Source organism: Dendropsophus ebraccatus, chromosome 10 (assembly GCF_027789765.1).
Source record: "Dendropsophus ebraccatus isolate aDenEbr1 chromosome 10, aDenEbr1.pat, whole genome shotgun sequence".
NCBI lineage: Eukaryota > Metazoa > Chordata > Amphibia > Anura > Hylidae > Dendropsophus > Dendropsophus ebraccatus.
The window spans coordinates 57058613-57084676 of NC_091463.1; the positions used below are offsets into that span (position 1 = coordinate 57058613).

The 26064-nt window shown below is 44.0% G+C and overlaps 1 protein-coding gene and 1 long non-coding RNA gene across 9 annotated transcripts in view; both read right to left on the reverse strand.

Annotated features, from left to right (window-relative positions):
- The window catches only part of LOC138765646 (uncharacterized), a 680565-nt gene that overhangs the window by 329072 nt on the left and 325429 nt on the right, over positions 1-26064 (reverse strand). The window lies entirely within an intron of this gene.
- The window catches only part of TRPC5 (transient receptor potential cation channel subfamily C member 5), a 262067-nt gene that overhangs the window by 43226 nt on the left and 192777 nt on the right, over positions 1-26064 (reverse strand). For all 8 annotated transcript variants that reach the window (XM_069942768.1, XM_069942769.1, XM_069942775.1 and 5 more), the window contains one exon: positions 20389-20584. In XM_069942768.1, coding sequence (XP_069798869.1) covers positions 20389-20584 — 196 coding nt within the window. The remainder of the gene's footprint in view (positions 1-20388; positions 20585-26064) is intronic.

A 26064-nucleotide genomic window follows, 5' to 3' on the forward strand; every position in this document is an offset into this window, starting at 1 on the left:
GCACTATATGGGGGGATTGGATACTATGTGGGGCACTATATAGGGGGATTGGCTACTATGTGGGGCACTATATAGGGGGATTGGCTACTATGTGGGGCACTATATGGGGGGATTGGATACTATGTGGGGCACTATATGGGGGGATTGGATACTATGTGGGGCACTATATGGGGGATTGGATACTATATAGGGCACTATAATTGGGATTGGATACTAAATGGGGTACTATTCAGTCAGCAGCATGTGGTGACTGTAGGGGAGTGGCTATGGAGGGTTGCTATCTTGTTTTTCTTGTGGAAACCCTGATGCGGCCCAGCCTCATCCAGACTCAGGGCCGTTTCTAGCACCGTGCAGGCCGGGCCACTGCACGGGGCGCTGACAGCTAGGGGGCGCCCTCCCCCTCCTCACTCAGCAGCAGTTACATTGTGCACAGGGAAGCAGGCCCGGACTTCAGAGCGCCCCCACACACAGTACCTGGCTCCTGGGGGCTCCTTTGTGGCCTGTGACTAAAGGGAAGAGGATAGAGGAGGCAGCAGGGGCTTCTCCACGTTCCCCCCTGCGGCTCTACAGAGCATCCTGCACAGGCAGCAGCTCCTGTGTGACGGCGTCTCCTCCCCCGACCCGGCCTGGACACAGATGAAGAGAAGCTTCCTGTAAGTCCTGCTGCTGTCTGGAAGGAAGGGGGGGGGGTCACTGTGGGGGATCAGCAGTACAGTCTTGGGGTTGTATGTGATTGTGGGGGAGCAGGGTGATGGGCAGCTTTATACCTCACAGTCTGTACTTTATCTATCTTCCTTCTAACTTTCTTTCGCCTTAGCTGACAAGGCTCTGCAGCTTCAATCAGGAGGAGGGGGGGAGGGTTATTAGCATAGGACCTCTGCCTGGTGATGTAACCCTTCCTAGACTGCACCCAGCTACAAAAAGTTACTCCACTATATTTGTGTGTAAAGAGTCCACTGTGCAAAGGTATGTGTGATGATCTATGGTATGTATAGTGTGCTGTGTATGTGTGATGAGCTATGGTATGTATAGTGTGCTGTGCAGGGGCGTTGCTAGGGTCTTAAAACATCCGGGGCACGGGCCCCCTGAGTTGATTTCTGCAGTGACGTTACACACACGCGATATATATATATATATATATATATATATATATATATATAAAATGTGTGTGTGTGTGTGTATAACTTTCTTTTAAACAGATGATCACATAGGCTAGTATTTGAAATTGTGACTCACAGTTGACGTCTTCTCTGATCAGATTCGCTCACTTTTCTCTTTCTTTTCCATTCGGCCCCAGCCATAACCCTTCTCTCCAGAATCTGCCAGGAAAAACATTTTAGGCTCCTTGCTCCAGCACACACAGAAATTAGGTCTCCTCTGTGCCCTATATGCCCTAGCTGTGCTCACATAATATAAGCCTTCTCTCTACCCCCACATAGTTGTAGCCCCCCCTTCCCTCTGTGTCTGCATAAATTATAGGCCTCAACTGTGCCTCCAAATAGTATAGCCCCCCTGCTCAGCATCCTTCCTTATACAGAATAACCCCCCTGCTGTGCAGCATCCCCATATAGAATACCCCCTGCTGTGCATTATTCCCGTATAGAATACCCCCGCTGTGCACCCAAATATAGTAATAATGCTCCCTGCTGTGCCATCCCACATTGTTAAATGCCTCTACTGTACCTACATATAGTAATGTCCCCTGCTATGATCTCATATAGTAATATTGTCCCCTGCTGTGCTCCCATATAGTAATAATGTCTCCTGCTTTGCCCTCCATATAGTAATAATGCCTCCTGCTGTGCCCCCATATAGTAATAATGTCCCCTGCTGTGCCTCAATATAGTAATAATGTCTCCTGCTGTGCCTCAATATAGTAATAATGCTTTCTGCTGTGCCCCAATCTAGTAGTAATGCCAACTGCTGTGCCCCTCATATAGTAATAATGTCCCCTGCTGTGCCTCCATACAGTAATAGTGTCCATGCTGTGCACCCAAATATAGTAATAATGATCCTGCTGTGTCCCCCATAGTAAAAATGCCCCCACTGCTGTGCCCTCTATATAGTAATATAGCACCTACTGTACCCACCATAGTAATAAAGTTCCCCCTCTGCCTACAATAAACCTGCCCCCTACACACACTATCCCACCTGACCCCCCCCCCTACACACACACACACACACACTTCCCCCACACACTACCCCCACCTGACCCCCCTACAGACTACTACCCCCATCAAATCCCCATACACACACTACTACCCCAATCTGACCCCCCATACACACTACTACCCCCATCTGAGCCCCATACACACACACACACACACACACACCTGGTCACCACACACTGCCAGACCCCGCCCCCCCGGGCGCCAATACTATTCCCCACACACTCCCCCACCTGGAATCACACACTACACTGCCAGCCCCAGAACCCCCCCCCCCCCGGGGTTACAATACTCACCCCGAGCTGCAGCCTGAGGTGGAGGAGCGCGGCGGGGCAGAAGCTTGGCCCCGCTACAGCCGGCTGTGACGTCCCTGGAGCGCAGGCAGGCCAGAGCGTGCAGCGTCCTCCGTCCAATGAAGAGCGGGGTGACGTCACGAGGCATCCGGAAGTGATGCCGGCCGATCCCGCTCCCGCGGCTCGCCAGCGCTGAAGTAACAGCAGCCTGGAGCCTCTGATAGTGATCTATTACAGGCCCCGGCTGCTGTTATTTCAGCGCTGGCGGGATCAAAAAGACTTTCGGGGCTAGGCTGAAATCATTCGGGGCTTGGGCCCCGAATGATTCAGCCTAGCGACGCCACTGGTGCTGTGTATGTGTGATATCCTATGTTATGTATAGTGTGCTGTGTATGCTGTATGTATGTGTGATATCCTATGTTATGTATAGTGTGCTGTGTATGTTCTATGTATGTGTGATATCCTATGGTATGTATAGTGTGCTGTGTATGCTGTATGTATGTGTGATATCCTATGTTGTGTATAGTGTGCTGTGTATGTTCTATGTATGTGTGATATCCTATGGTATGTATAGTGTGCTGTGTATGCTGTATGTATGTGTGATATCCTATGTTATGTATAGTGTGCTGTGTATGTTCTATGTATGTGTGATATCCTATGGTATGTATAGTGTGCTTTGTATGCTGTATGTATGTGTGATATCCTATGTTATGTATAGTGTGCTGTGTATGTGTGATATCCTATGTTATGTATAGTGTGCTGCTATGCTCTATATACTGCCTTCCAGAGGGTCACACAATAATATATACCGCCTCCCAGAGGGTCACACAATAATATATACCGCCTCCCAGAGGGTCACACAGTAATATATACCGCCTCCCAGAGGGTCATACAGTAATATATACCGCCTCACAGAGGGTCACACAATAATATATACCGCCTCACAGAGGGTCACACAATAATATATACCGCCTCCCAGAGGGTCACACAGTAATATATACCGCCTCACAGAGGGTCACACAATAATATATACCGCCTCACAGAGGGTCATACAGTAATATATACCGCCTCCCAGAGGGTCACACAGTAATATATACCGCCTCCCAGAGGGTCACACAGTAATATATACCGCCTCACAGAGGGTCACACAACAGTATATACAGCCTCACAGCGGGTCACACAGTAATATATACCGCCCCACAGAGGGTCACACAGTAATATATACAGCCTCACAGAGGGTCACACAGTAATATATACCGCCTCCCAGAGGGTCATACAGTAATACACAAGATATACCGCCTCACAGAGGGTCACACAGTAATATATACCGCCTCCCAGAGAGTCACACAGTAATATATACCGCCTCACAGAGGGTCACACAGTAATATATACCGCCTCACAGAGGGTCACACAACAGTATATACAGCCTCACAGAGGGTCACACAGTAATATATACCGCCTCCCAGAGGGTCACACAGTAATATATACCGCCTCCCAGAGAGTCACACAGTAATATATACCGCCTCACAGAGGGTCACACAGTAATATATACCGCCTCACAGAGGGTCACACAACAGTATATACAGCCTCACAGAGGGTCACACAGTAATATATACCGCCTCCCAGAGGGTCACACAGTAATATATACCGCCTCCCAGAGAGTCACACAGTAATATATACCGCCTCACAGAGGGTCACACAGTAATATATACCACCTCACAGAGGGTCACACAGTAATATATACCGCCTCACAGAGGGTCACACAGTAATACACAAGATATACCGCCTCACAGAGAGTCACACAATAGTATATACCGCCTCACAGAGGGTCACACAACAGTATATACAGCCTCACAGAGGGTCACACAATAATATACAAGATATACCCGGGGGGGGGGGGGGGGGTTGCTATATTTCAGAGTCGCCCTGTTGCCAAAATGGCCTAGAAACTGCTCTGCCCAGACTCTACCTCCAGCGGCCCCTGGGTAAATTGAGTTTGAGACCCCTGGCCTAAACTGTTGAAAATGTATTTTTACCTATTATAAAGCTGCAGTAAATTTGTGGTATAGAAAGTTTGTATGCAAGAAAAGCAATCAGATGTCAAAATATACAAGATGTTCTCATTCAATAGCAGATTCAGCTCAGAAGTAATCCATACTGACACTACACCATCAAATATAGGCCAAATGTGTACAGTGTTCCTTTCTTTGTGGCTCACCTACTTTAACCACACGGTGGCAGTATAGTCAGCCTAATCTGATATCAATATACTTTGAAGAAAATAACATAAACAGAGCCGAAAAATGAAATGAAGCAGCAATAACATCACGGCTGAACTGTGTAAGTATCACAGTGTTATAGAGAACTATATTGTGGTGAGGACTGTAAATAAAGTATATGTGTCATCAAGTAGCCATGGAACTAGATAACTATAATGAAAGCTAGCATATATTTACATTGTGTACATGTGGTGCATGGTATCTGCTTAGTGACCATAGTAGTCAATAAGCAGATACCTAAACGTGGGATAAGAAACCTGCAGCCTTCAGCTGTTACTATTTATTGCTAGCTATTTCCATCAAAGCTTTGGCTGTCCAGGCATGATGGGAATTGTTGTTTTGCAACAGCTGGAGGCCTACAGGTTACCCATCCCTGATATAAACCATTATGACACTAACCAAATATCACTACAGAACGATCTTCGCTCTGTAAAAAGGATGCATGGATTATATTATCTGCTGGTAGCCACACTGAAATGCTGCTTTTCGAATTTATTTATTATATTTTTTTTTTACAGTGAAATCTGTGTAATTTTTTTTTCATTTGAACTTCACTTATTGGACAGATAAGGAATCTTTTAACAATGTTGGAATTGTTTGTATTGTTTTAGCTTTTATGTAAAATGTAATACCATACTTGATCTCAATCCTGACATTGAAGTGAGGAGTGGAAGTGACACTGATGATGCCTGCATTGCCATGCCCCCCCCATCTTTCTCACAATGCCCCCTCCACCCCCTCATGATTTAAGTGACAGGCAAGCATCTCACAGGCGGGGGCCTGCTTAGTGCGGGTGTGCCATCTTTACTTTGCTGAAACGCGTTGGTTTTTGAGTCTCTACGGGGATCCGTAGAGTGAGGGAGTGACATCACTCGCTTCCGTGAACCTTTTTTTCTTGGAGGGATTAGCCGCCGGCCGGGGCATCCCTATCCAAACAGCTTGGGAAAGATATTGCCCATTTCTGCACCATAATTGGACCTTGGAGCAATGCCAACGAACCAGGTCTCGGTCTGCCATTACCACCAACATTGGAGGACTACTCCGCCTATGAAGTTTTTACTGCACGATTTCTACAGGTACTTTCATCTATTTCACAGTGATATCTAGCGTACAACTATAAAAGAGTTTTATCATTGCCTTTATAAAGGACAACTCCCATGAAAAACTTTTTCCCAGTAATTGAAGCACATTACAAAGTTATATAACTCTGTAATATGCTTCAATCACCTATCTGCCTCCCTTCCCTGTCTTTTCCCCCCTGAACCCCCCACCAGGAAGTGTAGGAAACTCACACCTACCTAATTACTGTCGTCACCAGTTTCTTCTCTCAGTTCCTTCTTGTGACGATGAGTCATCAGCAGGAGGGCTGGTCTAGCTCCTGTTACACCAGCCTCCCCCTTCCCTGCCTTGTCAGGTGACTCAGCTTGCTCAGCTCCCAATGGCACATGAGTCCACTCGGCATCAGGAGAGAGTATGAAGAAAGGGGGAGCTGCCTATGTGCTGGGAGTCTGTCACGAGGGAAGATAAGCAAGTGACTTGACTCAGATGGCTTGCAGTTGCTCAGCCAATGGGAGCTGAGCAAGCTCAGTCACCTGACAAGGCAGGGGAGGGGGAGGCTGGTGTAACAGGAGCTAGCCCAGCCCTCCTGCTGATGACTCATCGTCACAAGAAGGAGCTGAGAGAGCAGCCTGGTGACATCAGTAATTAGGTATGTGTGAGTTTCCTACACTTCCTGGTGAGGGGTTGAGGGGGGAAAAGACAGGGAAGGGAGGCAGATAGGTGATTGAAGCATATTACACAGTTATAACTTTGTAATGTGCATCAATTACTGGGAAAAAGTTTTTCATGGGAGTTGTCCTTTAAGTACTACAGCTCATAATTTCTATGCTTGGCACTTTAGTATTCATTTGTAGTTCACTTTTATAGATTTCATAGGGACATACAGCGTGCAATTATAAAAAAGAGACCTATTGTTGCACTTATAGTACTACAGTACATGTTTACTTGCGCTTGGCACTTTAGTATTTAAAGATGATTTTTGTTGTCTTTTTTTCTAATTTTCCATAGATTTCCAAAGATTTTCTATTTTAAATATAAAATTGTATATAAAATAATCCTCATATCTTGTAGTTTTCATTCTCACCACTGGGGTTAAAACTAAGCTGACACTTCCTGTTGTGTCTGTGGTGATAAGAGGAGGCTGCTGTAAATTGATCTGCACAGCATTGCAGTGACACCAGTAGATAGAGGTGACAATAGCAGCTCCCTGTGGAATGACCTTCTTTAAAGGTCAGAGTATGCTCAGTAATGTTTTACATTCATCTCAAGACTCAGGCAATATGGCAGCCGCCATAACAATGTACAAAAAGTGAAACAAAGAAAAATTACAGTCAAAAAATAGAAACAGATTAGAATAAAAGAATGATCTTAAGTATTTGACTCAAATCAGGAAAAGAAAATTTAGTTGATACATTCCCTTCAAGGACCTACAATGATTTCATGTAACAGGAGAAATAGTGCAGGACAGCTGATGAAGAAGGAAGATATTCCCTCCTTCATGGTCATGTATCTCCAGGGGGTGTGTGTATGCATCTGTCTGTCTGTCTATGTGTGTATCTGTCTGTCTTTCTGTTTGTGTGTCTGTGTCTGTCTAATAAAGGTTCTGTAGAGTAGGAGCAATTCTTTAGACCTGCTGGAACTTGTAGTTTTGCTCATACAATGTTCACACAGTGTATTTTTGCATCTATGTTCACACACTGTAAGAGGCCTTGCTGTTCCGTGACCCGGCGGGGTCACGGAAGGGCCGGTCTCTGAAAATATCATCCCGACCTGTACTGCAGTACTGGCTGGATGATCTTTAGCACAGCTTAGTTCTGATGCGAGTGCATCCGTGCGCGCCCGCATAAGACCTCCTCACAGCACACTATGGGAGTGTGGGACAGGGTTTTCTGCAGCCGCTATTTACTGAATAGTGGCCGCAGAAAACTGACATGTCAGTTTTCTACAGCGCAACTAGGGCCGGCCAGGATTCCCTCAGAAGGCAGCACTACGTAAGCTCTGTGGGAATCATGGCCGTTGTAACAACCTCTGTGATTCCCACGGAACTTACATTGTGTGAACATAGCCATAAAATGCACATTTTGCAAGTTTGAGTTATTCGTTTATTAATCTCATTTCAACAGATGAAAATTAAGTGAGTTGGGAAAATTTCCCTCTCTTATTTAGTTCCATAATAATTCTGCAAACTAATAATTGCCCATTATTTATACAGGCATAGATATTCCCCTAAAACAGCCCAAACCCTTTTTTCTTTCACTTTCTTAACTATTCAGCTTTGAGGTTTATTAACATTTAATAGTTAATCCTCAAAAATACCACTTGATACCCCTTGCCTAATAATTGTGCACTCAGTGCAATGGGACATAAGGACAGGGGTTGTCGTTTTAAAAGAAGAACATTTCAGGAGCAGGGAGACAGGTGTATCAGTCACTGGGAGGGCTGCCGCTTCTAAATAGTATGGCCTTGTAATCCAGTAGAGAAGGAACACTGTCATATCATCTCCATTTTCTGTGACTGTCATGTGCATTTGCAAGAAAGTCACAGCTATGTGACTCCTAAAAACTTTGGTTGTTTTTCTTTGTCTATATATATATCAGTAAAGCCCTGCTCCAAAAATTAAGGTATGGGTAAGTAAAGTAAAGCAGTTTTTTTCCTGTCTTGACATCTACAGAGTTAAATCTGTCCCTGCCTTCTCTTACTAACCTCTCGGACATATGTCAATTCTAAGGAACAGTGACCACCATTAAAATGTTAATCTGTCCATGTACATTACAGTTTTCCCAAATAAGTTCACATGAAGGTGCTGTGATCATTCTGTGCTTCTAGGCATCGTATCAAATGCAGAAGAACAAAGAGCATTCGCCAAGCCCGGAGTTCAATAAATCAAACAAACGCATCTGGCCATGAATGTTGTTTGGGTACATTTATTTAATTTATTGAACTGTAGGCAACCTGCTGTCTCTAGTCTCCGAATGTGACCTATTGTACTGGATAAACAGCCATATTATATGCATGTTTGAGACGTTTGCTTATTGGCCCTAAGGAACCCAGTCATGGCTCCCAGATCTCATAGTAAATTCAGAGCAGTTCACTGCTACATTTAGATGCAGCTAATATAAATTTCAGAGTAAAGGTTTAGTATAAGCAACATTTACTTTTACAGTATTTTCTGAGTGCATTATTTTTTATAGTCCAACAATCTTATTATTTATAGATTTAGGATAGTGGAGTATATGTATCAAGACTGGCATACAAGTACGCCAGTCTTAAATAAAGCCCCACCCCCAGTTTTCCAGACTGATTTACTGAGAGGCACACACTTTTTTGTAGGATTTAGGGGGATATGGCTGGTGTGCGCCACAGAAGTGGGCCATTACTATAAGGGATTTACACAGGGGGCCATTAATATAAGGGGAATATATAGGGGGCCATTACTATAAGGGATTGAACAGAGTGTGGGGGGGGGCTTCTACTATAGGGGATTGGAAAGGGAGGGTGTATCTACTATAGGGGACTGGACAGAGAGGAGGGTCTTTATTATGGGGACTGCACAGAAGGGAAATCTACTATAGGGGACTGGACAGAGAGGTGGGTTTCAATTATGTGGACTGCTCAGAGAGGGCCACCAACTATAGGGGACAGCACAAAAAGGGGGTCACCTACTATATGAGGATTTCACAGAAGGGGCAGACTACTATATAGAGGCACAGGGGTCCTAACTTCTATATGTCAGCACAAGGAGCTTCCAGCTCCTTTCCCTCTGTAGTGGCGTACCATGTAGGCAGACCACGCTTCCCACACTTAATTGATCAGTGGGGGGCCAACACCCAGCTCCCCTTCGGATCAGCTGTTCAGTGCCTGGACTACTGGACTACAGAGGGAACGGAGATGGAAGCAGTTGGCTGTGTTCCCTGTGTAGCGCTGGTGTACTACAGCCTCAGCTCCTATTCACTTCAATACCCAGCAATACCCAGGTCCTGCTGCTACACAAGGAACAGAGCCAACTGCTTCTGGCCTTATTCCCGCTCTAATGCAGGTGCCAAACAGTTGATCAGAAGAGCAGCCAGATGTCAGCACTCTGCTGATCATCTATTGATCATCATCTATGGAAGTGGAGAAGCTAGAAGTTGTTTTCTCCTGGATAACCCTGTTAGTTGTTTAATAATATCAAGAGCTATGTCGATGTTCTGATATATAATTGCCTTATGCCCAGTGTTTTTAATGTGTGAATCGGAAGATTATGCTAGGGTTAGGTCTTGGTCGGCCACAGCTGTTTTTCTATAAAATTGTATTATTAAATTCTATACTTGGGATGGAGAAAGAAAGATCTGCTTCTTATGTAGGATATATCCTTTAGGACATGATGTGAGCTGCTCATATCAAAGTCAACACCAATCCTGGGGTGAACTCCATCTTTATCTAACAAGGCTGGTGGGTATTGTCAACAATGTTAATGGAGCTGAATGTGCAGGTCTCTCTGCCAAAGGCAGTGATGAGAAGTGGGTAGAAACATGATAATCATAGCCTTAAGCCGGAAATATGGTCAGTGAGGTGGAACATAGCTCTCCTACCTAGGTGAATATGTGTTCAGAGCTGATATCTGAATGCAGTGCCTTACTGCATAACATAGTTCATAGGAATTTCTAGAATAAATTGTAAAGATTTTAGGCTTTTTTTTTTGGTAATTTGTCTGTATAACAGATGCATATATGAATGTCTATATCTAATATTTTCTGTTGATTAACTTCATAACATTACGTATATGATATATAACATAACATATATCATGGCTGTCAGACCTCTCTCATACACTTCTCTGTGAAGACCCAGATTTGATACAACTGATATTGATAATACAACAGAGTGGATACAACTGATACATATGATACCGTAAAGCCGCCACGATACTAAGTAAAATGTCTGTTTAAAATTTTTATGATAGCACAAAATGCTGCTAGAATATTTTATAAATTGTATTCCCTTTGCACTTTTTATTTAATGTTTTCACACAAACACACACACACACGTTTTCTTTTAAATATTGTGTCATAAAAAAACCTTTTGGGGACATTTCATTGGATGCTTTGTATACAGTGATAGGGGAAACAGGGACAGTACTAAACCGACCCTGCCTTCTCTCAGGAGAGCCCTGCTGGCAGTCGGCTCTCTGTTCTTTCACTGGCTCAGTGTCTGTGCAGGTGCAATCTCTGCAAGGATGTTTTCAAATGGAAATTATTTATATCATTATAGCCTTGGGTGCCCTGACTTTAAGACTCTTTCTGTTTTCTATTTCCTGAGATATAGATATTTGACTATTTGGTTCACTATCTGCATTTTTCTCTGAATAATTAGGTGGACATGAACTTTATTTCTTAAAGGGGTGTGACTGTTAAAGAGAATATACCACTAGGTACATCACTTTGGGTATTACACCTTAGTGGATTGGCGCCGTTCCTTTTTTTTGAACCACTGCCCAGTATCCATGCACAACAGGAGCACCAGCCGGCCCTAAAACACTGGGAGCAGGCCCCCTTGGCCCCTGCTATGAGACGACTTCATCAGTATCAATGGAGCCTTGTCACAGAGAGGAGACTGCGGGCCTGTGCTTCTGAAAAGACCGGAGCTGTGCGTGGGTGCCACCGCCAATCCATTAATGTGTAATATCCGAAGCGATGTACCTAATGGTACATTCTCTTTAGGCACAGGGAGTTTTCAGCTTGATTCATGCTTCTTCAGTCTCATATTCATCCCCTGAAGCCTAAATGATTTCATGCTACCTGTAATTCACCTTTATAAATCTCCTGGCATTTTTTAACATAATATGTGTGTGGTGGGACATTGGGAGCATAGAATCTCCTTCAATTTTCTTTTTTACCCCATGAAGAAAACAAGTACAGTGGTGCCTTGGATTACGAGCATAATTCGTTCTGGGGCCATGCTTGTAATCCAAATCCACTCTTAAACCAAAGCAAATTTTCCCATAAGAAATCATTGATATTCAAACAATTGGTTGCACACCCCAAAAATAATGATTTATTATTCTGAATAACATGTAAAATAGATGAAACAAACATTCAGAAACAGCAGAATATGTGATATTATAAGTTACTGTACAGTAATGGAGAGGATGGGAAACACAAGGACTGACTGAGACTGCAGGGAGCATAAAGGAATGAGCAGGACAGATGTGGGCACATACATGCAGCACTGTCTGGGGAGAGAGGGGTTACAGCTATTGAGATAACCTCCACAGTCCTGTCCCCTGATGTAAGCCCCAGCCTGAAGTGGATCTGCTATGATTTGGAAGGTGAGGGAGTCTTTCTGGGTCAGAGTACAGTGCTGTAGACCACGCTATGCAGACCATGTCCCTCCTCCACTCGCGCTCCCACCCAGTACAGGGAGCTCTTAAACCAAAGCAATGCTCTTAAACCAAGTCATAATTTTGAAAAACTGTGAACTCTTAAACCAAAACGCTCTTAAACCAAGTTACTCTTAAACCAAGGTACCACTGTACATCAGTAAGTAGGTTCAAGAAAGAAGAATATTACCATCACAGTCAGTCTGTGTCAACCAAACCTATTATGCTAGCAATGAAAAATGTTCATTAATCTTTCTTTAATATTTATTCTTTCTTCCTTTTCCTTCTAAAGAGACAATTTGTTCTGTTAACATTTTGTATTTTTAGCCATCATCCTGATTTTTAACAAATAATGAGCATGGGACGTGTGCCAATAAGGATATGTCCATATGTTATAATAGATGGCTACTGGAGAATAGAAAAAAGGTATTATTTGGTTGTTCATGCAAACGAGGTCAGGCAATTAAATGAAGCCATGCATAAACAAAGATTTGTTTGATGTGTCTATACAGGCCATGATCCGGTCCTGGATAAGGGAATACATATACCAAAGACAATGCATCGGCTAGGTTTCAGGCAAGCCGGTTCAATATAATTACCCTGACTTCCTCTCAGTGCGAAATGTCAATACTAAGTTGATCACTGAATCACACCTTCTCCCTTTACACGCTGTGGACAGCCAGTGTTTTTGTAAGTAACAAGATACCTGCTAGGCTATGAACACCCTGTATGTATAAGACAGATGGTGCCGAGGTCTTATTCATTTTCACTCATTATAGGGCGCTTATTAAATAGAATCTAAGCCATAATTAATATCAGATCCTATTTGCATCATGAAACCAATTTACAGCAGAAGTTCATCTCTGGTGAACCCAACAAGGGGTCTAAGCTTGTATATTATGATTTGTTTAAATAGCATTTCCCTGGTATACAGTATACAGAACTGCTCCCTTTATAAGTAGCAGTGTCTCAGAGCAGGGCAACTGCAGCCATGCTTCTAGGATTTGTGATTTGTCTTTATTATTGAATAGGGAGACTGGGGGGACGCAAGTACCTGGGAATTAACGGGGTATTCTGGTGTAAAGCACTTTTTCTCTATCTACTCTATAGGTGAAAAATACTAGTAAAGTGGACCCCAACAGATCAGCAGAACAGGGGACCCAACATGCTTTCTCAGATCTGTTTTTATAAACAAATATAAACAATTGCAGAGTAAACAACACACATCAGTGGTGTAACAACCATAGAGGCAGGGTAGGCAGTTGCTATGGAAGAAGGTAAGAGCGTGTGTCCTTCTGCTTAACCCCTTATGTGCTGCAGTGTGTAAGTGACCCAATGTTTACTTACATGCTGCAACACAAAATAAAAGTTTAAGAAAGAGAAGACAGAGAGATCTCTGCTTCACTGCACTGATAACCTGTGACCTCTTTTCTCCAACTGGCAATCAAGTAGGAAAGGAAAATGTGCAGAGCTTAATATATATATATATGCAGTGCTTTGTGTTATGTTGTCCGTAGTGTTTTGCTATGGGGCCCCGTGAATCCTAGCTATGCCCCTGATACACATGTTTTGAATTTATGTGCAATGGGCTCGCAAGTCCTGCCAAAATAAAATTACACATTAAGGGGACCCAATATTTTCCCCAGCTGCAAGACTGCAGCTAGTAGGAGTTAGAAAAGAGCTGCGCTTGTGCATGCTCCATTTAAAGGGTTTTCTAGGAAAAATTTGTTGATAACCTAATTATCAATATCATATTAAAGTGAATGGGAGCTGAGGTGCAGTAATCCAGCACGGCCACTACACAATAATTGGAGCTGTGGGCTTCCATCTCTGTGTGGCACCTCACCAATCTGATACTGATGACCTGTACTGAGGATAGGTTATCAACAAGTTCTTTCTGTTTAGTTTTTTCCAGAAAACCCATTTAAAATCTATAGCCATGAGAAGCAAAGCCAAAGACAGATTATGGAGAGTTTTAAATTGAAGAAACCCAACTTTTTCATGGAGCATGTGTCACTTCATATGGTAATAACTTTGAATGTTTTATTTGTTGTTTTCTTACTTTACTTTGTGGAAACAAAATAAATTTCCACTAACCACAATGACACACCTAATATGTCCTAATGGAAAATGGTTCAACCTGCCCCCAGCTGATCAGTGTGATATACCTGTAAAAGTGTCAGATTTGCAAAAAAAGTGGAATCCACAGTCAAAAATGTCTTTTTTCATAAGGCTGTGTTCATGCTTAAAGGAGAAGTCCGGCAAAATTTTTTATTAAAGTATTGTAATGTGGCTGCTGACAGGGCCGTTTTTGCCACTAGGCACCCGTGGTCCGGTGCCCAGGGCGGCGCCCTGCGGGGGGCGGCACCAGCAGGGAACAACATTTTTTTTATTACAAAAAAAAAATAATTCTCCCCTGCCGCCCGTAGGCACCGAACCACGGGTGCCTAGTCCCCCAGCATCCCCCCAGCTTCCCCCAGCCTCTCCCCAGCTTCCCCCCAGCCTCTCCCCCTGCACCCCCCAGCCTCTCCCCCAGCATCCCCCCGCCTCTCCCCCAGCATCCCCCCAGCCTCTCCCCCAGCTTCCCCCCAGCCTCTCCCCCAGCTTCCCCCCAGCTTCCCCCCAGCCTCTCCCCCAGCTTCTCCCCCAGCATCCCCCCAGCCTCTCCCCAGCTTCCCCCCAGCCTCTCCCCCTGCACCCCCCAGCCTCTCCCCCAGCATCCCCCTGCCTCTCCCCCAGCATCCCCCCAGCCTCTCCCCCAGCTTCCCCCCAGCTTCTCCCCCAGCATCCCCCCAGCCTCTCCCCCAGCATCCCCCCAGCTTCCCCCCAGCCTCTCCCCCAGCAGCCCACCAGCCTCTCAACCAGCAGCCCCCCAGTCTCTCCCCCAGCAGCCCCCCAGCCTCTGCGTCAGATGGAGAAGAAAGCAAAAAAGTGAGCGACGCCAATCGGAGAAGACGTCACCTGTGAGTCATTAGTAACTGCACTGTAATCACCTCTATAGTGTGCAGAGCCTGTGTACCATTGGGTCAGTGTATTGTTTGCGGTAGTGTACTGACACAGCCCTGCGGTCACTACAGTACACTAGTCCCAGCATATGCTGAGGGCTGCAGACTGTCAGTACATGCTGGGAGTTGTAGTGCCTGCAGCTGTTGTAGTTGGGTCCTATACACTGGATGCTTTGTGGGAGATCAGAATACAGAGATCTGTGGGGGCTCAGTGTGTGAAAGTGACCCCAGGACATCACTAATAGGGGATAGAACAAAAACATCTCCCCCTATCCCCTATTAGTGATGTTCTGGGGTCACTGCCCTGCCCTGACCCCACAGATCTATGTATTCTTATATGCCACAAAGCATCCAGTGTATGATGCACCTAGGACCCAATTACTACAGCTGCAGACACTACAACTCCCAGCATGTACTGCCAGTCTGCAGCCCTCAGGATATGCTGGGAGTTGTAGTACAGTGTAGACAGATGTATTGCTGGACCTTCAGGGCTGATGGTTGTCAACCACAGATTGCAGCCACCAGGAGACTCTGCACACAGTGATTTATTACAGGGTTGTCCTCTCAGAGACTACAACTCCCAGCATACCTTGAGAGCTGTATAAATAGAGGGGGTTCTGAGAGTTTTAGTTCGACTGAAAAAGGGATTTGTCACAGATACAGATGAATCCAGGAGAGGAGCGGGTCAACGCGTCGTGTCTCACTGGTTCTATATTGGTGGCCCCAAGGATCATTTCCTCTGGTGGGCCCCAGGTACCTCAGTCCCACACTGGACAGAAGCGGTCCCCAAACTAAGATGTCCCCGGCCCCCTTCCTTCCTCCATCACGTCTGATGAGAATAGCGGGCATCAAGCAGAGCGGCACATAAGTGCCAGGGTATATATCATGCATGTAACCAGCCAGTGTTGGGGGGGGGGGGGCGCCTCAGCGTGTAAAGTGCCTAGGGCAGCATGAACTCTTAATACAGGCCTGGCTGCTGGAGAGGATGATGGCAGAGGGATGCTTAGTGTCCCTCCAGTGCCCTGTGTCCCTCATTATCCCCCTGCCATCATCCTCTCCAGCAGCCCCAGCCCGCACAGCTCTGGGAGTCGGGTCGTGACATCACCATCATCCAGGAAGTGAAGCCTTGATGTAGTAGTAAGTGCAGGGAAAAAGCAATTTCTGTGCATTTCCCATCATAAGTGTATATTGGTTATTTGTATAACTTCTGGGGGGCAACACAATACTTTAATAAAAATTTTCGCCGGACTTCTCCTTTAACACCCTATTACACAAAGCGATTAACAGCCATATTTGGCCGATTATTGGCCATTACAGCCGATAATCGCTTTGTGTAATAACATGTTGAAAGACAACTCTGCAATAGGAGCGGCGGCAGTAGGACGCCACTATCTCCTATGGGCTTCCTGGATGATCTAAACATCGGCAGGGGAGCCCCCCACCCAGTAACAGCGCCGGAAGTGAACAGGGAACAAGGTGCAAGCAACGCTGACCTAATAGGTCGGCACTCGCTTGCTCCCGAAGACCTCCCTGTGTAATAGGGCCTTAACAAAGTACAGAACCTTCGTGGCATGGAAGTGTGAGAAAAAACAAAAGCCTAAAGGCTAAGAGAATATTATTGTGTTGGTAGATATGAATATTAGATACGATCTGAAAAAAACAATATAACACTTTGAGTGAGAATATTATATTTGTAGGAGGCATTGCTAACTAGCTAGTCATAAGGGATCAACCAGGAGCACATATTGCGTGCAGCTCCATATCGACAAAGAATTCTATTAATGTAAAGTTTGGAAATGTCAGTTTTGAAAGGGACAGAATCACTTGTGAAGCAAATTCATTACTGGCGTGGCTGTCTGTAAATGTCAGCACTCACTTTAGATAAATGAAGATGAGAATTAGACCATTATGTGAAGCTGCTCTAGGCACTGGCTTAACAATAGTCAACTGAGGGGCTATTGAAATGTTGTATATTACTATGTCTAGGAACTTGTCCAATATTGGGATCTGCAAGTACCCAAAACCAAATATTACATGTTGATTTTATTGCAGTCTAAGGCTATGTTTACACTACGTATACTACGTTGATTGCAACAACTGCCATGATTATTACTAAAACATACCTTGCAGTCTATGGAATCCTGGCGAAGCATATACACATAGTATACGCTCCGGCCGGGATCTCTAGTGGCGCCGCAGAAAACTGTCAATGCACACAGAGGAGCAAGCAGCTCTGGCCGCACGCTCCATAGTGTGCAGTGGGGAGTTCTGATGTGGGCGCCAGTAGCGGATTATAATAGGTTTTTTTCAGGCAGTAGCCCTGGGCCCTAAGCTCCTGGGGGGCCCATGGCCACCCAAAACGATTTATACTTTCAGTGGTGTATTGTATCCTGGCTACAGTTCTGCCATGATTTGCAAAAAAATTTGCTGCTTTTTTACCGCAATTTTACACAAATCAGGGCACTATGACATTATCTATCCTGTACTATGCACACCAGGCTAGTGCTGCCATAGTTACAGTGGGGTTGGGGGGCCCAGGCTTGGTGAACAGCATGGGGCCTATGGTAAAGTTAATCTGCCCCTGGTGGGCGCGCACGGATGCGGATCAGAACTCAGCAGCGATAAAGACCGGCCATTCGGGTCACAGAACGGCTGGTTTCATACAACGTCTGAACATGGCCTAATATCGGACATCCATTAGTGATCTATGCAGTTGATGGAAAAGCCCCATGAAAGTACAAAAACTGCAGGCAGGCTGGTGGGGGCAGAAAAATAATAAACCACTGAACCTGTCCTTGTGCCTCCGATGCGCCGCTCCCGGGTCCTGTTCGCATTAGCCTGCTGTCATTTTCAGCTGGAAACTGGGTACGTCAAGTACCTGGGTTCTCCAGCTGAAATGTCACAGCCCGGCTGAGCGATCGCCCGCTCTGCCAGTCAGTGACTGGAGTGGTGTTCTGCCCCAGTCGCTGGTTGGCTGGGCGGGCAATGACTCAGCCAGGGACTGACGTTGCAGCTAGCAGAGCTACAAGTCACTGGCTGATGTGAAAGGGACCTGGGAGCAGTGCATTAGAGTCAAGCCGAGGGGTGAGTTCAGTTGTTTAATATTTTTCTGCCCCTACAGCCTGTCTCTAGTTTTCGTACGCTCGTTGGACTTGTCTGTTAAGGCTGGGTTCACACTGCATTTTTTCAGTCCATTTAATGTATCCATCTTTAAATGGTTATTATTAACATATACAGAAACATGGTCGACCACAATTTTGTGCACGCTGAAAAAAAGGAAGAAAAAACAACAACGCATCAATTTTGATCCATTTATTTTTAGAATGGAAGTCAATGGGAAAACGTATCTAAGCGGATTGCATCTGTTTTTTCAACCTTTTTTTAAAAATAAAACGTATACATTAAACAGACTGCAAAAACGTAGTGTGAACCCAGGCTAAGGTAAATATTCACCTATATTGGATCTTAAAGGAGAAGTGCAGCAAAATTTTTTATTAAAAGTTATACAAATCACCAATATACACTTAATACGGGGAATGCTTATAAAGTGCTTTTTTCCATGCACTTACTACTGCATCAAGGCTTCACTTCCTGGATAAAATGGTGATGTTACTTCCTGGATAAAATGGTGATGTCACGACCCGACTCCCAGAGCTGTGCGGGCTGTGGCTGCTGGAGAGGATGATGGCAGGGGGACACTGAGGGACACAGGGCACTGGAGGGACACTGAGTATCCCCCTGCAATCATCCTCTCCAGCAGCCACAGCCCGCACAGCTCTGGGAGTCGGGTCGTGACATCACCATGTTATCCAGGAAGTGAAGCCTTGATGCAGTAGTAATTGCAGAGAAAAAAAGCACTTTATGTACATTTCCTGTAATAAGTGTATATTGGGGATTTGTATAACTTTTGGGGGGCAATACAATACTTTAATAAAAATTTTCAGCGGACTTCCCCTTTAACTTACAGTTACCTTAGCTTACATGCTGTGACTTACTGACACTACTATGATAAAATGAGGGTTAATTTCTGATACAAAACCCTAAATTCCTTACTTGGGGTATGTTCACCACTCAAAAGACTTACTTTTCCATTAGAAAGCATATTATTGCCTATTGTTTCCATTTACAGGGACTAATCAAAGTCATGGCAACCTCATGTGAGTTTCTGCACAAATTATGTGTGGAATATTATCCAAATAGAACTCAAGTGTTTATTGGAAGAAAATGCAAACAATGGAACATGTATTACCTGCTGTTCTTATTCCTATTCTCTGGCCAATGTGTAAATAGACATGGAATACATGGCATTTAGGTCTCCAGTTCTCCGGCTGTTGCCGTATCTTCAGGCCCCGCATCCTACAGAATGATAGACAGCTGTATGGGATGGGGCTGGGGCTGAAGATACAGCCAGTGGCCGGAAGATGGGAGACCTGGATGCCGGATCACAACCAGCGCGTATGTAAACACTGCTGATTGTGATTTTTAAACCCAGGCCCCTCCATTTGTTGTGTCATGTAAAGGGTACCTGTTATAGCAGAAGGCACAGGGTCAGGGGCGTAACTAGAAATGGCTGATCCCCATAGCAAACTGTCATAACTGTATAACAAAGTGTTAATCAGAAGGGCCATTTGCAGAACCCTGTCACCCAAATGATGACAGCTCAAGGGGCCGTCTGATGCAATGGGCCCCGTAGCAGCCGCTGTGACTGCTATAGTGGTAGTTACGCCCCTGCTCAGGGTGGTACTGGTAAAAAGGGTGCAAAATCAAACATTTCTGTAAAGGTAATGTATAATGGGGAGGGTGCTGAAGAAGTGAAATGACAAAGGCAAACTGCAAAAACAAGTTGTGGCTGGAAGAAGTCTTTGCAGTTGTCCGGGTCAGATAGAGAAGAAAAGGGAGCAATGTCATTGGTAAGTTACTTGATCTAGTAACGGTACAGTGGTATTATTGTCACTATGTCCTGGTATGGAGGTAGGATTTTTATTTCTTACCACCCTTCCCCACCTTGAGAATGGCCTGCATGCACCCCTGTTTAGGCCTTATGCAGAGAAGACCATACAGACCATAATGGATGAGTACTGGTGCCTATATGTACTCCACTGGATCTGTCATATATAGAAGCTATGCTAGTTATTCCATATGTGTCTATAGGGCCTGGAGCATTCTTCAGGATAATATCACTCATTTTAGTCAGAAGAAAGACAAGGAAAAGAAAATGTTACTTACGGCAATCAGCTGGTAGGAGTTGTTCATCATGGCTATCAACATATTGAGTAACACAACCAAGGAGATCACGTTGTACGTTCCAAACATGGTGGCACCAACAAATTCTGTGAACTCGTGACGTGCTTTAACATTGGTGACATACAAGTTCAGGAGACCAAACACTGACCAGAACAAGGATTGCAGCGTCTCAAAAAGGCTGTAATATAGAAAAAAAAGATGCTGTTCAATAATATTGTAAGCCATTTAGGGGGAACATTTACTTTTTTTATTCCATAAATGACCAATGATATTTTTTGTGTAGTAACATAATATATATAAAAAAATATTTTGCAGTGTGCTTATTTTTAAAGAATGTAGGATAGACAACCAATATTTTGAGATCAATGGGGGTCTGACTCCTCGCATTCCCTCTCAACAGCTGTTTGAATGGGCATTGGGGCTGGTGTAAGTGCTGTGCCCTCTATATTGCTTACCAAGCACACGTTCATAAATCTGATAGAGGCTGTACTAGTATTGCAACATGTCCAATTCAGGGTTATGTATTAGGGTATACCAGGTAATATGGTGGAGGTGCTATAAAGACACATTATAATTAATGATGAGCAAACTTACCAAGCATTCGGGTTTGTCTGAACCCACTCGGCATTTGCCTCCTGGTGACTGGGGAAGTTGGATGCAGTCCTAGGGTTGACATTAATGCCGAGTGTTTGGTTTCAGACAAACCCGAACATTTTATAAGTTTATTGATCCCTAATTTTAAGTTTTAGGAATACCACAGCTATCTCCAATTCATGTGCAATAGAAAGTTTATTTAGGATTAGCAATGAACTCTCATCATCCCATATCCCCAAAGAAGCTGTTGGTTGTGGATCTGACCCCCGACCCCTGGATATGTGCTGCTCATATTGCAGCTCTTTTTTCCCTTTAATTTTCTTGTTGCACTTTCTATTATTGCTAAAGCTGTTTCTATACTACTTTATGGTCAGGTATAGTTGTATATATTTTCTATCATGATAATTCACAGTCATTTTGATTTTAGATTCTACAGTATATTGGTCATTGTATGTGGGTATATTTGCTCTTTAGTGCAGTGCTTCTCATTTCCAGTTCTCATAGCCAACCAACAGGTCATGTTTTGAGAATTTCCTAAGTATTTCACAGGTTATATAACTATTCTGGGTGTATCAGGTATTATCACAGGTGTTCTTTGTATGGGATATCCTCAAAACATGACTTGTTGGTGGTCCATGAGGCCTGGAATTGAGAAGCACTGCTGTAGTGCACACTAGCTACGTAGGGTACATGCTGGGGTATTACAACTATTGTTTGTTTCCTCACAATTCTTTATGTTTTTAAATGTTAATTTTTGTCTGTGAGTCTATAACTAGAGCATCTCTTCTTTTGTAAGGTGCATTCACACATACAGGATCCGCAGCTGGTTTGATGGCGCAGATTTGCTGCTGTGTTCAGTTTTTTAGTTCCATTGATATCAAATCTACTGCGCATCTTCACCATCAAATCTGCTGCGGTTCTTGTACATATAAACGCACTTGTATAGGTTTTTTTTCTATACATATATAGATATGGGGCGTTAGTGGCTGACATAAATTATTTGCCAGGGGCCACTTATTTCTTTTGCACTTGCAATGATGATCTGTATATCTATACTATACTGTATGTACTGATATTATTGGTAAAATTTGGTTTAACACCTTTATTACAAAGTGTAGCTCAGCGGGAAACAACAATAGTTATGAAAATAAATTTGCTTCAAATCCTGGTGGACTGAGGGGAACAAATTAATGTAGTTCTAAGAAAAGAAAGCGGGTCAGAAGTGTAGGAACACTTATCTGCTTAATATAATCTGCAAGTTCTAACAGGCACAGCATCTCTTGCTTTCTGATATAGACTAACTTGCCTAAAGATTGTTTGAGAATGAGCCATATTATACATGGTTGGAATGGCCATGCATAGTACTAGAACTTCACTAGACCGGGATTCTGACTCAGTGTTTAGTCCATGTCTTGTATGGAATTAATAGCAAAGGGCAGTAATTCTGACTACATGACATTTGTCTTTTTGGAATAAAATCTTTGCAGTTTAAAGGGGTTGTTGGAGGAGCAGAAAATGGCTAAAGCCTTCTGCTCCCCGGCACTGAAAGTTTAACAGTCTCCATCCCTCTTCCGAGGCATTAAAAGGGTGGGTTTAAGCCCCACTCACCCACACGTGATGTCCAATAGCTGCACAGTGTTGCCACTACTTTGGACAAAAAACACCCGCATGTGATAATTGGCGATTTCACCCCATCTCACCCTTGGAGATATGGAATTACATGTAGTAAGAGCTGGAGAGCAGAAGGTTTTAGCCATCTCCTGCTTCCTGGATTGATCCCTTTAAGAAAGGGTGGCATGCTCTGTTACCATACGTTAGTCATAAGTTGGGAAACCTGCTAACTTTAGAGGGATTAGCTGACTCTCAAGTATGCATAGGAGTCTTCTGATTCTCCATTCTCCCAAGGCAGATGATATGAGTGTTTGTTGGGGGGGGGGGGGGGGGTAGATAAGGGTCGGGCATGTTGAATTTCAACTACACAGCCCTTTTGTTCTCTGAGAGATAAGCTGCCTCCAGAGCAGTCAAGCAGTGGATTACCATTTCAACACAAACGTTAGGCTGTGCTGAACATCTATGTGTATGGGGAGACAGGGGTCATCTCTTAAGGCGGTCTGTCAAGATGACAGCACATTACCTGTTTGCCAGTTAGGTGACAAGTGTCTTTTTGATGGAGCTTTGACCTGAGAACACAAATATTAGGATTGGTGGTCCCATGTGCCACAACTTGGGTATGTAAATTGCCACTTCATTCATACTCTGTTAGACTACTGGAAATAGTCACTCTGTACTCTGTATCTTTGTTAGTCCCACATACTCTGAATAGAGCATTAGTGTGCTTTCTCCCACCTCTCCTGTGATAAGGTGTCAATTTGGAGAAACTCCTTTATAAGTTTTTTAAGGCTCTATAAATTAGAAGATCGAAACTTCCTTGTTTTACAGTGACAAACCTCATAATACCTAGTCCTGAACTTAATTGTGGAACCTTATGGAGCCCATTATAAGCCCCTGGGCCATGTGACTTAACACATCACACCTTGAATTCCTATTTTTTTCTGTCCAGAAACGGATACATGGAATTCAAAACACGGATGTGAACAGAGCCCATTGTTTGCGACACTTTGCTAAGACAAGCAATAGGTAGGTGTTTTCAGAAAAAATCATACAAACATTTACTATACTTACATATACCCACCTATGAATGCTTCAATGACCTAGCCCATAGCATGGACATTTTTGTTTGCTGATCTGATCTGACATTACATATTGGTTCAGTAAAAATAATGTCCCCAAACTCTATGGATACTCTATATAAAAATGTAAGTATCTTTGTAAATACATTGTAGTAATTCTTGATATTAGATTTGAGGTGACAAGTTGGTTAATGGACCACCGATTGCTCAGATAACTCTGCAATGTTTTCAGAGAATGGGAACCAAATTAGCAATGGCAGGGAAAATGCCCTAAAATATTTTTTACTCACCTAATAAACCTCCTGCCATTCTTTGTTTTTTATGTCATTTCCTCCTTTTTACCCCTTAAAGCGACTCTGTACCCACAATCTGACCCCCCAAACCACTTGTACCCTTAGTTAGCTGCTTTTATTCTAAGATCTGTCCTGGGGTCCGTACGGCAGATGATGCAGTTATTGTCATAAAAAATTACTTTTAAGATTGCAGCCCCGTGCCCTACAGGAGTATCTGTGCCCTAACTTTGCACCACCCCCTCCGTCCCTCCTCCCCACCCGCTCCCTCCTCATCATTAGGAATGCCACTGGAACATTTACTCCTGTTTGAACATTGCACAGGTGGTGAATAGGAGGCAATCTGCCTGGAGCATTCCTAATGATGAGGAGGGCGGGGAGGAGGGACGGAGGGGTGATGCAAAGTTAGGGCACAGATACTCCCGTAGGGCACGGGGCTGCAATTTTAAAAGTAATTTTTTATGACAATAACTGCATCAACTGCAAAACGGACTACAGGACAGATCTTGGATTAAAAGCAGCTACCCGAAGGTACAAGTGGTTTGGGGGGGGGGGGGGTTTCTGATTGTGGGTACAGGCCAATTTCCATTTTTGCACTTTAATTTTTTCCTTCTTGTGCTTAAAAGGCCATAGCACTTTTTTCACTTAGAGACCCACATGAGCCCTTATTTTTTAGCGCCAATAATTGTACTTTGCAATGACAGGCTGTATTTTTGCATAAATTATGCTGCAAAACCAGAAAAAAAATTAAATGTGTGGTGAAATTGAAAAAAAACACATTTTTTTTTATTTGCGGAGGTTTCATGTTTACCCCATTTGCCCTAGGGTAAAACTGACTTGTTATGCACGTTCCTCAAGGTATTACGATTACAACAATATGCAACTTAAAATTTTTCTTTTATTTCATAGCTTTTAAAAATCTACTGCATAGATCGATGAGATCAATGAGATCAGTGTTCTATTGCTCTCGGCTGCTGCAGCCGAAAGCAATTGAATGCTGAACCGGGATCAGAGCCATTAAGGCACAGACCCATGGCCGGTAAAGATGCAGGGATCGCTTCTCTGAGATCATGTCGCGCGGGGGGATCTCCTCCCTCCAGACACCAGGGAAGGGGAAAAGAAGCATTTTAAATGCAGCTGCCAACTTTGACAGCTGCATTTAAAAGGCTTATTAGCGGACATGGCAATCGGACCGTGCCAGCTAACTGCCGCGGTCCCGGGCTGCGTACAGCACCTGGGATCGTGGCGGTTCTGAGTGGGCACCCTTGGTCATTAAGGGGTTAAACTTTTTTATTTTTCCAATCTCTGAAAGCCCCTTTAACACTGAACTTTATAGAAAGCAAATCGCATTACTCATCTTTGTATTTAGATTCATTCTACGTGAATTGTATTGAAAAGTGGACATGAGCCTTCTAGCTAGTAGAATGTGCTGCATGGGTAATCCAAGCTATACATAGGTGGAAGGTCTAAGAATCCATAACTTCATTAAACCTGAAAATTTATTATGTGTAGATAATGAATGCAGTAGATTGCTGTGATTTACATTACACTGGCACATTGTCATATACAAGCTGTCTTGGAGGCATTACTGCTGAGCAGCAAGTAACTTAGTAAAACTGTAAGCTCAGCATCCTCCTGCTTGTCACGGGTGAGTGGCCTGCCATCTTCTCTTAGCTGTCTCTGGAGCTGCCTTGCTAGAGGTTGATATTTTGTGTCGTGTGTCTGCTCACTTTGCTAGGAACAGTTTGTGATGGTGTAGATTTGGAAACAGAGTTCACTTGTCAGCACGGACGTCTTCTCCTTGGAAACTGCAAGCTAAAGTGACAAAGGTCTGCGGAGACATCCTGCGTCATGTTATTTCATAGACATTTAAAGGAGAGAACATCATTTGGCAGGATTCTGCCCGTGTCTGTACAAGCTGAATGAGAGCTGCTTAACCCCTCGTCTATTCATAGAGCGAAAGGCTTGTTTATGTTAGCAATCGTTTCTCAAGTGCTGGGATCTATACAAATGGAGAAGCCAAGCCAATGCATCAAAGACACTCAGTGTCTTAGAACTCCTGGCAGTTTTAGAACTTAAAGGAA